General features: G+C 37.1%; 1 protein-coding gene across 1 annotated transcript; it reads left to right on the top strand.

The window, feature by feature from the left end:
• The first annotated feature begins 323 nt into the window (after nt 1-323).
• On the top strand, nt 324-13,422 carry CEP55 (centrosomal protein 55). The gene is made up of 8 exons (XM_010714552.3): nt 324-782; nt 2,301-2,585; nt 5,255-5,320; nt 5,817-5,958; nt 7,891-8,204; nt 9,933-10,004; nt 10,761-10,886; nt 12,943-13,422. The coding sequence occupies exons 1-8, from the start codon at nt 600-602 to the stop codon at nt 13,144-13,146; spliced, it is 1,392 nt and encodes a 463-aa protein (XP_010712854.1). The 5' UTR covers nt 324-599; the 3' UTR covers nt 13,147-13,422.
• The last annotated feature ends 4,186 nt before the right edge of the window (nt 13,423-17,608 follow it).

The raw sequence follows: 17,608 nt of genomic DNA, 5'->3' as shown, positions 1-17,608 counted from the left end.
CTCCAGGTGTGCTGGTACAGCCAAACGAAGCCTCACCTCATTGTGGCCAGGTGTGAGCGCAAGGGCTGGGGCAACACAAAGAGGAGAACAGAAGGAAGGCCCCGCCGTATTGGCCAGGGAGCTCTGCCACCGCCGCGGCAGCCAATGGGGAGCCTCCTCTCAAGCCCCCAGCAGAGCATCACCGGCCGTTAACGGCCACCTGTCCCAGGGCAGCACGTGCGCCTCAGCCCCACCCTCTCGCCCCGCCCCCGCAGAAGCGCTCGTCAATCCCCGCCCCCGCTCTATTTTAACCCTCGGGGGACGCCATAGCTCTCGCTTCACTTGTGAGGCGGCGCGGGCGGAAGTGACGATGGTGCAGCCGCGGCATTCAAACTCCCGGAAGCGAAGCAGGGACTGAGTGGGGCGGCTGCTGCCCTGTACCGCCCGGGTCTGTGGGCCGCCTGGTTCCGCCGTAGGGGAACGGTGCACGCTGCCGGGTGCGGGGCGCTGCGGGAACTGAGAGCCCTGCGTCGTCTGAGCTCCCTCAGAGCTGTGGGAGAGGCCCCGTCCTGCTAGGGGAAAAGGCTTTTCTGCGCGTTTGCCTGCGTAGGCGCTGGAAAATGAATTCTAAGACGGCCAAGGGCGTCATTATTGGCAAATGGGGCTTAAAGTCTGGTAGTTCCAGGCTAGAGAGCGATCTCGAGAAGTACAAGCAGGAGAACGCAGCCCTAAAGAAATCCCTGGAGGAAATCACCAAAGGGAAGGGCCGAGCAGAGGACCCGGAGCGGAGCCGGCTGCTGGAGGTGAGGGGATGCGCTGTGACGCTTCTGTCCTCAATTATTTCCCCGTGATAACTGAGCAGATAAAGTCGCTTGGTAAGACTGTTATATACAAAGGCTCGAGGCCGGAGCACTACTGGGTCTGTTTGGTCCTGTCCTGGTGTGTCCAGCTGACCTGAATGCATTGGGTCCTTTGTATGAACGAGGCTGCCGAGCACCTTCTCATCCATATGTAAATAAAACTGTAACTAATTCCTCATGTTATTATTCTATGCTCATTTCAGAGCAAAAACTAAAACATTGCAACTTCTATGCCTTGTAGTCCATTAAAGGTAAACCTGTGGCTGCAGAAAAAGAAATTATGCTTGATGTGTGATGTGTTAGGCTTTCCAAAAACACTAGGAAACTCTAAGTGGACTCTCTCAAGGGATATACTTAACAGACCAGGCACAGTATTTCTGGGCTACTTCTTCATAATGGTTTTGCTGTGTCTGTGCTGTAGTGTCAGTTCTGATGCGAGTCTAAGTACCAGTTATGCCTTATTGCTATGGTAAATTCCTACTGTGTATTTCTTGTGTGTGGTGGAGTATGCTGTTTGCTGAATGTTGGTTACTTAATAGCTGGCTACTAGTTTACACGTGGACAATTACAGGCATGCTTAGATATACCATTAGGCATCAATGTTCTAGCTTCAGTGAGTGTTGGGAGTGGTCATTGTGGTCATAAACCACTCCCTAACTGAGGTCTTATAAAATGTGAATGCTTTAAGTTTCTCTGCCACCTTCTAATGACTTGATAGCCACTTGTAGGATTTCAGACTTGATATTTCTTGTGGGGAATTACTTGCTATTGTAACAAGTTCTGTGATTCTGTGAAGTTTAGCTCTGAGGTATCTCAAAATTCTAATGCTATTCAAGAATTTACTGTTGTGGAAGCCTACCTAAAAGACAATGTAGGGGGGGGAAAAAGCTAAATGTCCTTTGCTAGATCTTTAAACTAAAATGCTAGATAATTTATGAAGAAAATAAGATTTTTCTCCTGAAAGCTCTATTAGACTCTTTTGCAGCTTGAGTAATTATCATTTAACTTGCACAAAAAGTTCAGTTGCTCCTCAAAAACTGCTAAATATCTTACTGATGCTAAGAGAAGTATTAGCTTCTCTTTTTGAACTGGAAATGCTCTAGAGTAGTTATAATACTTATACTCTAAGGCTCATACACCATAGTGATTTGTATTCATAAGAGAAGCTGCTTACCAAGTCTGTGAAATGTAGTTCTCTGCATTATTTTCTTGTTTCATCTGATGTAGACTGTTCTTACAATCATTTGAAATATTTCAGGTGATTGCTGTAGTGTTGTCTGTTTTACTAAAAAAGTAATATTCTCAGGTAACTAAAGGCAAAGAGAACATTTCAAAGTGAATATCTTAAACTGTGCATTTGCTAATGTTATTGCTGTATATACAGATATACTATAATATAATAATTTACTCATAATTTACTCACTAATATACTTGTTTGTGCCAATTCTTTGTTTCATTCAGAAAATTCTTTGTCTTGAAAAAGAAAAAGAAAAATACAACCATCTTCTTGGAGAGAAGGACAAAGAAATCCAAAACCTAAGAGACAGGCTTAAGTCCAAAAACAAGAACAGTGAAGTCTCCTTATTACACAGTCAACTAGAAGAAAAAACGAAGGAAGCAGAAAGGAGAGAACAATTACTTAGTTCTCTGTCAGAAGAAATGAACCAATTAAAATGTGACTTATCCACTATTACTGCAAAATGTTCTGAGATTGAAAACAGAACTGGTAGTTCTCAGGCATCCCAGGTAAGCACTAAAGAAATATAGTAATTATTTACAGGTTAGGGATTTTCACCCACTGAGCACCTCTATCTGTTATAAAATGCAATCTTTAATCTCACAAGTCTTCACGTAAGGTTTCAGCATATAACACAGCAGGTGGCATCCAGACTGAAAACTAAAACAGTCAGGAAGTACAACTTCTAGTAGCACAACTGGGAAGAATTATGTACTGCCAGGACCTCTCTCCCTGCTCTTGCCCAGGCAGGTGTGACTGGTGGTATGGTATGGATTGACCTGCTATTGCTTTAGCAGACAGTGTAGCCTTCATGGATTTGTATGCTCAGTGAGTAAGCAGAGTGGGAAGGCAGCAGTAATAGAAGTGCGGCCTTAAAGGAATGCTGAACTCCCCACCTGTTTAGCTAAGGGTAAATGGTGAGAATACCTTTCTCCTCTCTACTCTTGCAAGTCTTCATTTATTCCTTGGTTAACATGGCATAATGCATTATAAATACTTCAGTGTAACAGAAGATAGAGTAATTTTTCATTTAAACTTTATAGCTGTGGTGTCAGGCACTCTGTTACTTTTACAGATGCATTTTGTTTGCTCCTGTTGCTTTTTCACCTGTTATAATGCTCTATGGAAAATTCAGTATTGTCTCAGTAGGGGGCACACGGGGTTCAGTACTTGAAAGCAGCTCCTTTCAAGTCTCAGTTTACAACCCGTAGGTGGTGCTGGTTCTCCAAGCTATATAATGAAGTTGAGCAATTTCTAGAAACTCAGCTTTTATCAACTATGTTAGGTTGGTGGTTTATTTAATCTGTTCATTTTCAATTATAATACTACACTATTCAGTAGGATACAAATATGTATCTTGGGAAATAAACACATTACATCTAGTGGTATTCTGTCTAATTTCAAAGCACTGAAGAGTGTTAGAGAAAACTTTAAACTTACATTCATTCAGCGTGGTTTTTATGCTGTCCCTGTCAATGGATTTATTTGTCTAGTAATCACTATACAGGAATTTGTAGCACAGCAATAGCAGAACTGCAGTTCTGAACAGTAAGTTGCTTTGTGTGGACTTTCCTTACTGCATCTAGCATAGTATGCTACAGGCAGCACAAAGCTACAGTTCAGTGGCAGAACACATAATATTCTAATATACATAATATTCTGACTCTGCAGAAAGGTTTAGTGGCATACCAAGATAATGGTCATTTAAAAAAAAAAAAGAGTAAAGAATCCTGTAGCTTGCAGAATCCTCGGTTTTTGAAGGATGATGACCACCACTTCCTTTCTGTACTGAGTCTTCAGTTCTTAGTTAAGGAGTTTTAAGCAGGAAGTGTATCTTTCAATCTCAGGTACAGAACAGAAGGATTAAAGAGTAATTACTACTTACCTCAACAGTGAAGTAAGTGTTCAGGTTTTTTTTTTTGGTAATGCTAGAAATTACACTCGTATTTTAGAAAAACTTGTTTGCAACTGGTGATAAAAGAAGCCTGAGGGAAGGCATTCTGGACTGTAATAAATTGGATTCTGATTTCTAGATTTTTTTTTAGTTTAAATTCTTACTGATATATTAGTAGAGGACAACAATATTTTTAGACTTTCTTACTGGATGTTTTGGGAAACTTGAGAACACTGAGCAGTGTTTCTTAAAACTGCTAGGTGATGCACAAGCAGCAGCTATACTCTGAAGTGGAAAGAACAGCTGTATGACAACTTGAAGTGGTACAGTTTTCACTGATGCACAAGTTCTAATATTTACAGAAATTTTAAAGAGAATCTGAATAGTTGTGGTGAATTGAAATCCTATTAGAACTGAGCTTTAATAATTGTGTCCAACTTTAAAATCTCTTGTATTTTTCAGTCATGAAACTTGTTCTAAATCATTCTGCAAAAACAGGAATACTTTAGCTAAATCCAACTACATTTTTCTAACCTCCATTTGTGTCCTTACAAGTTCCTTCTGGCTTATCTACACAACTTTGAAAAGCTTTCTGTTGTACAGTGAATAAACAACATATTATGAACGAAGTTTAAATGTTTAACAGATTTTCAGTTCTAAGTGGGGCTAAAGAACTGTGAAACTCATACTTTAAGTGCTCTGCTGTTGATTGGGCATTGGAAAACTCGTATGTCCTTACGGTTCTGAACAGGCATCCTTTTCCAAGTGTTTATAATATATATTATATATATAAAATATAATCCTATGGTTATCTTGAAGTTTAAGTTCTCTGGCTTCCCCCAACAACTACTATAGGTCTGTTTTATTGTCAAACTGGTATAATGATATGAAAATAGAAAAAATTAATTTATATTTTCTTTTAAATAAAAACTGTAGATGCTTGAATTCTTCAGAAGCTTTCCTGTTACCCTTCAGGTCTGTCAAGACAGAAGTTCAACCAAAAGTGTTGTTCTTATGAGATGTTTTATTGTAACAGTTATTCAGTGAACTAAATTAAGATGTCCTATATTTTCCAGAAGATTTTTAAAAATCTATGTAATGTTTTCCCATGTAATTTAGTTTGTTCTAAAAATAGAACATAGATTTTCTTTTTTAATTCAACTGTCAGATAAATGCATCTTAAATTTTAAACTACTCTTATGCTGACCCTGAGATTAATAGTTAAACAGAACTAGATATACTCTTCTATTTTAAAGAATGTAACTGATTGCTCTTTGTCTGTAGGAAACTGTAATAAACAGCCCTGGATCTTCAACCAATCTTAGTGAAGTTGAAAAGCAGCTAAAAGATGTAAGTTCTCCTGGAAACAGTCCATGTAAAATCATGTATTGTATAAGAATGTAAACTATCACCATATATGTTTTTGGTTAGAATGGGACCTCAGAGGGTATGATAGAAGATATTATCAGATAAAGCTGCTAAGAAGATATCTGACATTTGACTGTAAGTTGTAATGTTAGCTTTGTCCACTGTATTTGACAAAATGAAAGGTTAATTCATTATCTGAGGCATGAATCATCAAATTTTTCAGTGATTTCCCTTTTCCAGTAAATAAGCCAATCAGAATTTAATATTGCTGCTTTTTAACTTATGCTCAATAACACCAAGAAGGGTTTTATTGATTATGCAGAAAAGATTAATGCAGTTTGCTGGGAAACTAAGTAGCTTTTCTTTAAACAAATAAAATACGTAGTTTTTCTCATTCACTAAGAAACAAGGTGAATAATAGTTTCAAATCTGGTGAAGTACTAGAGGCTTTTTTTATTCTTTTTTTCTCTTCACAAAGGCTCTTGAGAAAAACCAACAATGGTTACTGTATGACCAGCAACGTGAAGCATATGTCAGGGGACTGCTGGGAAGGATCTTGGAACTTGAGCAGAGGTCAGAAATTGTTAGTCAGCAACAACCCAAAGAATTTAATGCAGAAGGTATTTTTTTTTTCCATGAATGACTGAAACCATAATTATCTGTAAAAATTTCCTATAAATAATAGAAGTAATCATGACTGACTTCATAATACTTTGCTCTATTTGTAAAACTTTTGAATTTCTTTGTTTCCTGTTTTTTCAGTTGTATTACTTGATCAATTCCTCTTGTTCCTATCTACTTTGCTAAACAATTTTTAAAAGCTTTGACAGTTTATTGGCCACCTTTCTGTTTGCAGAAAGTGTAGAGGCAAATACATGCATATCTCCCATCCTTCAAAGTACACTGTTAGCCTCCATAAAGGAAGCATTAAGAATTTACTGGCTAGGTGTGTATCAGTCTGTTTCTTTCAAAATAAATATTATAAAAATGACTCAAGCCCGGCATGTTCTTTATTCATCCAAACAGATCATTTGGCATCTGTGATAGATTTTGACGCTTGTCCAGAATGTTTTGCAATAATGGATCTGGTTACCTCTAGCTTACTTCCATGTTGTGCAGTTCCTCAGTAAGCACCTTCTCTGTAGCACATATTCAGATTGACTTGAGTCATGCTTGACCAGCTTGTAGGATAAAATTAAAATAATCTTGAACAGAAGAGCCAGAAGGAGTTGGCTTCCTTTTCATGTCAAATTATCAGTTTCATACTGCAGCAGATCTGCAAGGTAAACTTATGAAACAGGCATGTTATTACTCCAGGTGAGGATAGTTCTATGGTTAATTACACTTTGTAATTAATGAGCAGTGGCTTTGTTTCTATGTTGCTGCTGGTAACCTTACAGAAAACTGTGAAATGTTATTTTTTTTTTAAATCTTTCTTTAAGACAGTGTATTGGAGGGAGGGCAGCCTGTAGTAGCTCACCAGATGAAGTAATCAGTTACTATGGTCAAAGCTTTGTCATCAAAGCAGCCAAAAAACACAGAAAGGGGATGAGTGTTCCTCTTCAAGCAAATAGACAGCAGTAGAAATCAAAGCTTTTAAAAAAAAAAAGCTAGCTATACAAATTGAGAATTTTTTTCCAAGGAAAATGTTGACATCTCTCTGAAGAGCTCATTGCCCTGTAAAGGAGTATTGCTAATGAATTTAAGGCTTAGCCTTAGCTGGGGAGTGTTGAACATTCAAGGAAGAAACTTTCCCTAGTAAGTTACACTTTGAAGAACATGAGGGAAGCCTTCAACAGGAGAAGTACACAAGACAAAAACTTGAGTACCAGAAATCACAAGGGACTGTGAATGATAGCATTCCTTATTCTGGGTATACTTTATATTCTAAATTTCTGTGGAGCACTCTTTCCTAGTTTTTAAGCTTTTCTTGGGTCAACAAGCATAAACTATTTGAACAGCGATTTAAGCAAAGGTCATTAGCCAAGAAAAAGGCATTCTTGATCAAAAGACCTACTTCAGTTTCCTTTAAATGCTGTGTAGAAGTGATCATGTACAATTTGAAGACAACAGATATTCCATTTCTGTGGTGATAAAGCAGAACTTACGAGGCCCCCCAGGGTGTCTCTAGGGAGAGAGTAATGATGGAACCTTGACTAAGGAGCCTAGATTGAAACATGAGATTCTAATGTCTTTTGATCTGTTTTAATGTTGCAGTATAATGCATGAGGCTGCAGGAGAACTATTAGTGGGACCGTGCAGCTCGTGTACTCAGGACAAATGCTGTAACACTGCTTTAACAGTTAGTGAAGGAAGTGGCTGTAACACTACATGGAAGTCAAGTTGCTGTTTTCCAGTAACTATCCTTGGAGAAGGTTTTTCTGCTTTAGACGTTTATAAAGCTGTTTTAATTTAGTTTGGTGATGATCTAGCCTGTGTAACATACTAAAATGTCAATTTACATCAGTATGCTTCAAAATGCTATCAAAAGTTTGGTGCTCTGCTTCTGAAGTGTTTTTCTATGTAGTTCTCTCCTTATCTGTCTCATTAAGGTCATCTACAAGAAAAGCAAAAACATTATGATCAGCTTTTAGAAAATGCAAAGAGTGATCTTGAAGCTGAAAGATGCACTGTAATCCAGTTGAAATGTGAACTTAATGAGTTCAAAAAGAAGTATGAACAAAGACGACAAGAAATAGTGAGCTTAAATGCCTTACTGCAGTCGCAACATTTTGTTGAAATGAAGGATCAAGAAAATGAAAACAGAATTAAAGGAGAGAAAATACAGATACTAAAACAAGAAAACGAAAGTATTAAACTACAGCTACGAGAGGAAAAGAAAAAGTCTGAAGATCTATTATCTCAGGTAAGCAGATGAAAAACTGAAGATCATTAGCAAAGAATCAAGAGAGCTGGAAAGCCATACTTCATCGGAACAGTCACTTGGTCTGATAACTATTTGCGTTCACCTATACTCACATCCTCCTTGTGGTTAAAACTGAATCCTTTAATGCTGGTTTAGCGATCTGGTTTTGTGAAACTTACTCATTTAAACATGAGCTTGCTTATTTCAGTAGTACTGTGGGGCATAAAATGGAGCAGGAGAATGCGTCATAGATTTTAATCTGGCTTCATCCTCAAGATTATCGGTGAATGAGAACAGAAAAGGTAAAAAGTCAAGTTTAATGTATGTTATTGTGTGATCCGAAGTGGAATATCACTGGTGTTTACTATCAGCTGTGGTCTAACATTTACTGGATAAACAGACACATCTCCCTGGATAGTGTCTCCAACTGAATGTTGCACCCTATGCCATTTTTTTTCCCTTTTTTTCCCCCCACTCAGATCCCATTCTTGGATTTCTTTATTATGCCATGAATAAAACACTATCAAGTGCATCTCACTCCTGAAAAGCAATGTGTATATAAGGGATGCAACGGAACTTCAACTATCACTGTCTTGGAGACAACTATAGTAGAAGCCAATGACAAGAGTTCTGTAACTCATTACAGAGCCCAGGAAGTTGCCTGTGAGGCAAGCTGTTTGTTATGCATGGCTTTCACTGTTGCCTCACCTGTTGCTTTTCTATCACTTTCTAACTGTTTGCAGGGCTTGCCTGTTTCCCAGAGAGTAACTTGCAAACAATGTTATTTAACTAAGTCATGATGTGAAGTTCTTGATTCTTCCTTTTTCTTGAGCCCAATTACTTTTCACTACCTATCTGGCTGAGCAGAGTTGGGAAAACATGCTTATGCTGTATTGTAATGTTAAAAATAATTTAGTGCTTACAGCTTGTTTGGAATTGTCATATGTGGACAACTACAGTGGTAAATTAAAACAAAGTATTCCTGTCAGCATTGTGCTAATAAAACTTCTTCTGGACGTGAGATCATGGCCATCTCTTAGATGAAGAGAACCTGGCAAGTTCTTCTTTATGGACTGTACTCAAGTCATCCAAATAAGATAGATACCCTTTGTACTTGGTGGTCAATAGAGCTGAAATTTCAAGTAAGATACAATTCAATAGACACTGATTTAGGCTAAAACTAGAATATCAGACTAGCTCTCTAGATACAGGCTAGTGTTATCACAGGTTAATAATAAACTTATTTTGTATTTTTTCAACAGAACAAAAGCATTCACTTTAAAAGTTTGATATGTCCTGTAAATGGATATCTTAAATGCATTTAGTTAATGCCTTATAGTTGAGTATTTTCTAACTTTTCAGTTCTATTTAAAGTAAGCTAAACTACATATTAAAAACAATAGCATCATGTCATATTAGTTAAACGTAGGCTTTTTTTATACATGTATTTTTCTGTTCAGCCAATCACCTGGGAAAGTTCAGTTTTATTCCTTTTTTTTTTTTTTTACTCAGTAAAACATTAATCTACATTCTTCCTTACTCTGTATTGTAATAACATTTTCCTGGGGTTTTCCCCAGGGAAGGAGAGGTATTTGAATCCTGTTTGGCTGCTGTAAAATAAGCATGTTTTCTGCTGGCACAGGCATACAGAGGTTTAGTTCCATTCCTCCTTGAATTTTTTCTTAAACTTACTATACATTGAAATTGCTTGGTTTTTCTGTCTTGTAGGTACAGATTCTTCGTAAATCATTGCTCAAGCAGCAGGAGGAACATGCTAGGATAGCTTTGTTGGAACAACAGGTATGCAGTTACATGTTCAGATGTGACTTCATTTATCAAGAATTTGATACTTAAATTGTTCTAGAAAGTCTTTGCATATTATACTTCAAATTTAAGAGTAAGTGGTGTATTAAAGTAATAATAGATACTAATAGGCAATTCTGGGTGATCCTTCTGTGCTTCTAAAAATTCTTGTTTTCTGGAGGAAATCTGTAAGAGGCTGCAACTAATGCTACTTTCTGCAGAATCATTTGTTCAAATAAATACTGTACAGCCTCAAAGTAGGTCTGGGAAACATCCTAAAACTAATCAGCTCATTGAAACTTGGAACATGCAAATAACTGCATTGCCATCTGCTCTGTTTTTTCAAGGAAGTTTTTAGAGATCTCATTTAAATCCTTGGGAGAAAATGTTGTATGTTTGCTAAGCTGTGGTATAACGTTGTCCATAGTTTCCTTTCAAATTGCTCCAACAAAGATAATGGTGTAGGAACTGGCATTTCTGGGGGGAAACTTCCACTATATGCTTTTCCAGAAAACCTTCAGTTTAGGAGCATGAGACAGATGAAATATCCTTCAACCAAAAAAACTTATAACTCTACCTCTAATTATTAATTGAGCATACAAATTCTACTGAAATGAAAGGAACAAATGATTTTAATGTATTTTAGGATATGATTATAAGTAAAGCTTGCTTTAAATATGTAAAGAAGAAAAATCACCCTTCTTCCACCATGTTCTTGATAATTCTACATCTTTTCCCTTTGTGGGTTGCAAGATCCAAATATGCACTGCAGACTTGGAGAATGAAAAGCTTGACCGCCAGAACTTGAAGCATCAATTAAACAAAATCTTTAAGGAATTGTTCAAGGCTAGGGAGCAAATAACTCGTCTTGAACCTCTGGTACGTACTGAATAACTTGCAGGTTAACTCAGGAATTTTGCATAAATGAACAACTTCTCACCCAGGAGTGTAGTGAGCCTTCTCTTCATGTCATCAGGTATTCACTGTAGTTGCTCACATCTGTTAGCTATGCAGTCCAATGATGCAGAACCCTACATTAGCTAGTTAAATACAAATTCTGTTTTGGAGAAATGATACTGCAGAAGGAGATGCAGAATAGTCAGATTCCTTGATAGCAAAGATAATTGTTTTGTCACAGTGTATTTCTAGTTTTGTCTGTTGTACAGAACCAGTAGTGTAGTATGCTTCTACTTAAACTTGCTGTTGGTCAACAAGGCACAACCCTTACAGCTGAATCCCTCTCCTCAGACCCTATCCTATATCTCTGTTACATGGAATGGATGGATTACTAATATTCATCCATTTTCAGAAAGATCTGTTTAACTCCTATGATTAAAAAGGGATGTTAGTATTTTGTGAGGGACATGGTCTGTTTGCTACTTATATAATCCCAAAGAAAGCAACCTAGATTTGACCACTGGTTTCAACAGAAATTCAAAAGGAAAGATTAAACATCAAGCAATCCACTAATCTGTTTGCTCTGTTGTATCCAGGAGTGTTTCAGTCTTCAGCAAAAATATATTTTGACTGTTGGTGTTCCTATATTAAGGAACTGTGATGGCTGAATAGAATTGTTGAGTCTGCAGTTCTGGACTTATTTAAATGAGGTTCAGAAGAAAAAAAAATTAGGTGCCTGTATCCTTCATTAGATCAGGTTTGAGGCTGCTTTGCTTCTTACAGAAAAGATGAATCCTAAAGCCACTAACAAGTTGCAGAGCAGGGGAATTCTTGTCTCATAGTTGCTGCTACTGCCAGCAGATGCCTCTAGAAAATCCAGCTGCAGGAGCTGCTGAAACTTCTGCAGGGCTGCAGTGTTCAGTTTCCCTGTGCGGAGAAGTTGGATGGATAGCTATTGGGTGCTGTTGCCCATTAAGGGAAACCTTCATGCGTAGAGACTGTAGTTCACAGTGTCAGGTGGAGAAGGGAAAATTAAGGCAGAGTTTAGGAAGGAAATTAGGCAGAGGCAGCATCCTCTGTAGTGAGGATTGGTGCATTTGATTGGGGGGGTACTTTATGAATGCCTAGAAAGATAGTTGGATAAGGATTCCTTGCAAAAAGGAGAAATTTCCTAAGTGTAGGTGTAATTGTAAATAATGTTGAATTCCCTGGTACATATACGGCATGTTTTTAGAACTTTCAAAGGAATTTCTAAAATAAATATAGTATTCAACGTTTGATTCTCATGAGGCTTGTGGTCCTGCTGTGAGAAAGCTTCAGTCAGTGTTCATTTCCTTCATTCTTCCCTTCTTCTTTCCTTCTTCCCCCTCAAAAATACACAACCTTACAACCCTATGTATGTAGACAAAAATGCATTAAGATCTGTATTCAGTACTAACATTTCTGCAAGTCATGTTCCATTGTTCAGTGTTTAGGGTGCAGAAATTTTAATAGCCTTTTAATTAGAATGTGTATGAAAGTTGTAAGATGGCAAAGTAGCTGCAGATTAGCAATGATAATGTGTGAGTCTGAAGCTTGCTATCATAGCTTCCATGTTTTTTTATATCTTATGAAATACTCTGATAGCTGCTGCACAGTGTTTAAAGTGACAAGACTTATGTTCTCATTCAGTGGCTCATGAAGTAGAGAAGCTACTTCAAACGAAGAGTATATATTAAATACTGCTATAATGTAATTGATGTGCTCTCTTAACCATATACTTGAGATGTTTTGGTAAGCCTGTGTTAAGTAGCCTGCAGAAAAGCTACCTGCAATCTAATTCATATACTGTATGAAAACTATTCAACAGGCCCATATTGCCCCTTGTTATTAATGCAAGTAGCATAACTGCATTTAGCCATCTTTAAAATTCTGTCCTTAGCACTGTATGTAACACATGGTTTGTGTGCCATCAAATCTTTTCTTCCTACATCTATATAATCAGAACCTCATTCAAGCATGCCTCAGTTCTTCACTAAAGCTGCTCCTTTTCCAAAAGCTCCAGGAGTCTGGACATATGGAACCACAAGAAGATTTGCAAGCTGCATTTGAAGAGAAGATTGCAGCATATGATAGTAGTCCTTCCCAGAAACATTCAAATCTCCTTGATGAAAGTTTCCTTGAGTGTCCCAGATGTAAAGTGCAGTATCCAACAAGCCAGCACAGAGAATTACTAGCGCATATTGATTTCTGTACAGCTTAAGCTCAGACTTATATTTGCTCTTTATGCACTGCCAGTATACTGTTTAAAAAGGCAAAATATTTTTGTAAATGTTTTCTTTTAAAGCTATATGAAGGACTTTCTATTTCTGTTCAATTAAAACAGTAATTTATTTGGCATCAAATTTTCCACTTGGCTCTTGTGGAAATGGTCATTGCATTTTTGCTTGCAAATGCAAATATCTATAGAATTAAGGTTATTTTCATAAAGTAAACTACTGATTTTTTTGCACTATTAAAAATGAGAAAAGTAAAAATGCATCTATTGTGTCAGACTCATACTTGATCTATCCAGTTCTGAAACTGACAAAATGGAGTGTTATTGTTTTGTGATCACAGCACAATTCTCTCAAAATCTGCTGTAAACCTGGGTTTGTTGTGAGCATTTTCCTCATTTTACCTGTAAGGAAGTACAAGTCGTTATTGTAAGAATGATTAAATTGAGGACTACTTGGAAGGCAAGCATTAAGAAAAAATTAACTTCTCTTACAATTCTATTGTTTGCTGAGACCAGCGAACTACCTGCACACACACTATCCCTGGTGTACCATTTGGAATTGCTTGCCACTGTCACTTTGTGCATCTGACCCATAAAGTTCTCCCTACTCTTGAATGGTTAAACATTATTTTTAAATATAGGGGTATTTTCAAGTTGTTTCCAATTATTATTGTAATATTGCATCATATTGTTGTTAAAAGCTAATACTTAAAGACAACAATTATATCACCACTTCTCAATTTTACTGATTGTCAGGCTAATCTTTGTCTCTGACAATTTGGCAAGCAAACTGTGCTTCAGAATCCTAAAGTTTTTGTCATGATGGAAATTCCCTTCATTTCACATCTTTTAAATTCAGGATAACCATGCTTTTCATTTCAACCTAATGACCTTTAATCACTTACTGAACTTCTTTTTTTAGAAGTTTAAGTGTCTTTTAACAACATATTAATCAGCTAGTTCTCTATTCCCAGCTGTATATTCAGTGTGGTTTCTGCAATAAATTCTGATCTTTTATGTATTATAGATGAAATAAGTTTGCCTGCTGCAGGTCGTCTCTGCAATAATTGAGACTTTCTTAAATTAGCCTAAAATGCTTTCTTATTAAAGCTGGTACTACCAAAGAGGACTGAAAGACTACAGCTCATTAGCTGCTCAGTTATTTAGTATTAAATGGTGGGGATTCAGATAAAGTTGATAAACTGATATCTTTTAAAGTGTTTTGTTTATTCCAACACCTACTCTGGATTTAACATGCTTAGACCTATATATAATAACCTATCTTATGTTGCACTTTTGTTAGTGCACCATATGTGAATGTAATGATACATTTGTACAGCATTGATGTTTGAAAAGTAGCAAAATGAAATTCTTGAGTGTGAAAAGTCCTACTTTGAATGCATGATCACAAATTTGTTATTACTACCAACTATAGAGGGGCACTCTTGCTCTTTCATAAGGCATGCAGGTCATATCACTGTCTCTCTTTTGTGGTCACTAGAGGTGAAGAAAGATTCTAGACTGAAGTTTTTTTTTCCTGAATGTAAACAGGTCCTGTAAAAGCTCTGCTGCTTTTCTCTCTTTTTGTCTTCAGAAGGTGGGTTTATACCTAATGCTTGTCTTACTGCTAGGACTTAGCTGTAAGTTTAATAATTAAGGCAAGAATTTAAAAAAAAAAAAAATGACTGGTATCTCAAGAGCTTTTTACATTGTCAGTTTCAGCAGTATTCTTATGTCTATTTTAAGTAACTGAATTTTAACACAACTGTATTTCAACATTGAAAAAACTCTGAAGTCTGCATCGTACAAAGATATCAGTCTAGGAAAGTTTATGGATTAATACAGATATTCATAAGTCCTGGCTTTCACATATGTGGTTCTTTGTAAATAGAAAATGAATCAAGTGCTTTTGATGCGATGAGTGTGATTGGAATGAAAGCTATACTGGGCCTAACAAATTTTTTTTTGTTTGTTTTTTTGTTTTTTTGTTTACAAAAGAAGGACAACTTCTAATGAAGTAACAGCAACTGAAAGATAACTCTTACGCATCAACTTAATGTAAGGTTGTACCCAATCAACCATTCAATCAACTGTTCATCACTTATTTGCTTGCACAACTTTATTTCTTGCTCCTGATTTTGGTAATCTTTTGTGCAGTTATTTGCTCTGTGCCAACAGCTGTTTTACAGATGTTTAGGCAAGCTATATTATAAACCACTTTAACCACGCAAATTTATTATGGCAGGAAGGCATAGTGCATGTTACGCTATAAAAGAATCATGCTGAACCACACAAATATTTAGAGAACTGGATGCCTCTGGCAGCTAATGTTACCGTGAATGGTATGGTGTCCTCAAGACAAGATTATGGGGAATATTGCCATCCTCGTGATATCTCTGTATCAAAGCAGATGTAGGTGAGAGATTACAAGTAACGAAAATGTGGCAGTTCTATTTTAAACTGCCAATCAACCTATTAATTTCCATTAATTTCCACATCTTGTATGTCCTTGAACAGTTAAGATTACAGTAGCAGTTGGTTTCATTGTAAAGATGGTAAAAATTATATCATACAAGAAAGATACACTATCTTAAAATACAAGCTACAGTGCGTACAACACTTGTAGCAGTTCTAAATCTTTTCTTTCCTCTAATTTGAAAAACACGACAGAATTTTTTAGCCCAGTGGATCTGTTCCCTGCAGTAAGGAATGATCTTGTTGAAAGTCTCCAGGTATTAAAAGAACCATTGTCACGGGGGAGGTCTGTTTGGGCTATTTTCAAGATGCAACCCAAGGTTGAGCAGTTACGAATCTACCAGACAAGGACAGTGACGTTTTAACTCCTGTTAAAATATGAAATGGTTAAGTCAGGGATGTATTAGGCAATCCCAGGTTAATCTATTTGATTCCAAAACTACTTTAGATTTTCAAAGGTGAGGCACGTGATGCTGCAACACTGTATACATGAAGTCTGAGATAATCCAAGGTAGGAACTAGGAGCTCTTCAGAGGATATCATTTTCAGTTTCTCAAGGCTAATGAGCTGAAACAGGATGAATAGAGTAACTATTCATACTTGTAATAATCAACTACCTAAAAGCAAAATCGGTAGTATGACAGTTTATCAAATTCTCAGGAAAGTTTCAGAAACTGAGTGTGACACATTATCATACTTGCAAGATTGTACAGCAGTTTTACATAATGAATAAACATACTTTTATGTTTTGCACATTTTTTGCATTTCTACATGATAATGATGAGTGTTTTAGCTGCAATACCACATCTAATTTCAAGTACTCTGCTTCAAGAAACTCTGACATAAGGAAAATCATTCTGCTGGTTGGGGTAGATGAGCAGTGAAACACTGCTCACTGAGGCTGTAAAATCTCCACAGGGACAGTGACATAAAACTTTCTAATCCATTCCAAGGACCCGAGTTCATTTCTGTTGCCATTCTAGCCAACTGGCAGCCTAAGTGCTTCAAGCTGAGTGAGAAGTCTCAAAATGAGAGAGCGAGACAACGTGCCTCAGAACATCCTTCAAATAAAGAAGTCTTGGGCTTTATCAAGTCAATACCAGCTTGCCTCCTGACAAAAGTGCAGCCAGGTTTAATTTCTCTGATCTTCTCCAAAGCAGTGAGCAAGCACAGTGCATTAGCAAAAGCTCAAGTTTTATTAACGTAACAAGTATGATCTGGTCAGTATTATCTCATTCAATTAGATGGAAAACTATACAGCCTAATTTAGGTGTACATGTGTCTGGACATGGCTTATGAGAAGCTCTACGTTGCTTCTCTTTAATTATCTTGTTTCAAATTATCATGTAACCAGATCCTAACCAGCCATAGATAACAAAAAACATGAGCAGTGGGGGAAATAATTAATATGATTTAGCATTACACTCGGGAAGTCAGAGGGTTTTACATCATAATTTAAAGGAGTTATCTGTACTTTCACTGGTGTTGCAAGAATGGCTTTTCTGTTTTTCTCATCTTCTGTGCTAGCTGAGCACAAACCTCTTCAAGAAGGACAGCACTTTTTGGTTGCAGGGAGTTACTCTGTAGCCAATTACTTCAGAAATGCCTGACTTTCAAAATCAAAGCTTTTATCCTAATTCTGACCTGAAGAATCTCTGCTGATCTCAACAAGTCACTTCTAAGATATAATGGAAAGAAAGCAAGCCAGTCTGTAAATAAGGGCATTCTCTAACTACTGTCTGTGGAATATGAGAGAAAATGATGATATTTATGATTTCTGAATGTGTGCAACCCAGTGTACAGATGTATTCAGAGAAAGTCCGAATACACCTCATGAAGAAGACAGGTTGATGACAATTTTTGTTTATAAATCCTTCAGAGGAACAATATAGTCTATTCTTTGGTGGATCTGCATTAGAGCTCATCAGCAGGAATGTAACTACGCACAGCTGAAAATTAATATCAGAGAGCT

Source organism: Meleagris gallopavo, chromosome 8, assembly GCF_000146605.3.
Source record: "Meleagris gallopavo isolate NT-WF06-2002-E0010 breed Aviagen turkey brand Nicholas breeding stock chromosome 8, Turkey_5.1, whole genome shotgun sequence".
In the NCBI taxonomy this organism is placed as follows: domain Eukaryota; kingdom Metazoa; phylum Chordata; class Aves; order Galliformes; family Phasianidae; genus Meleagris; species Meleagris gallopavo.
The sequence above is the reverse complement of the archived record's forward strand: the minus strand, read 5'-3'. Positions and strand labels throughout refer to the sequence as shown.

Coding starts and splice junctions, on each gene's coding strand:
- CEP55 (XM_010714552.3), top strand. CDS start 600: ATGAATTCTAAGACGGCCAAGGGCGTCATTATTGGCAAATGGGGCTTA. Junction 5,321..5,816: donor TTGAAAAGCAGCTAAAAGAT/GTAAGTTCTCCT, acceptor CTCTTCACAAAG/GCTCTTGAGAAAAACCAACA. Junction 10,887..12,942: donor TAACTCGTCTTGAACCTCTG/GTACGTACTGAA, acceptor CTTTTCCAAAAG/CTCCAGGAGTCTGGACATAT.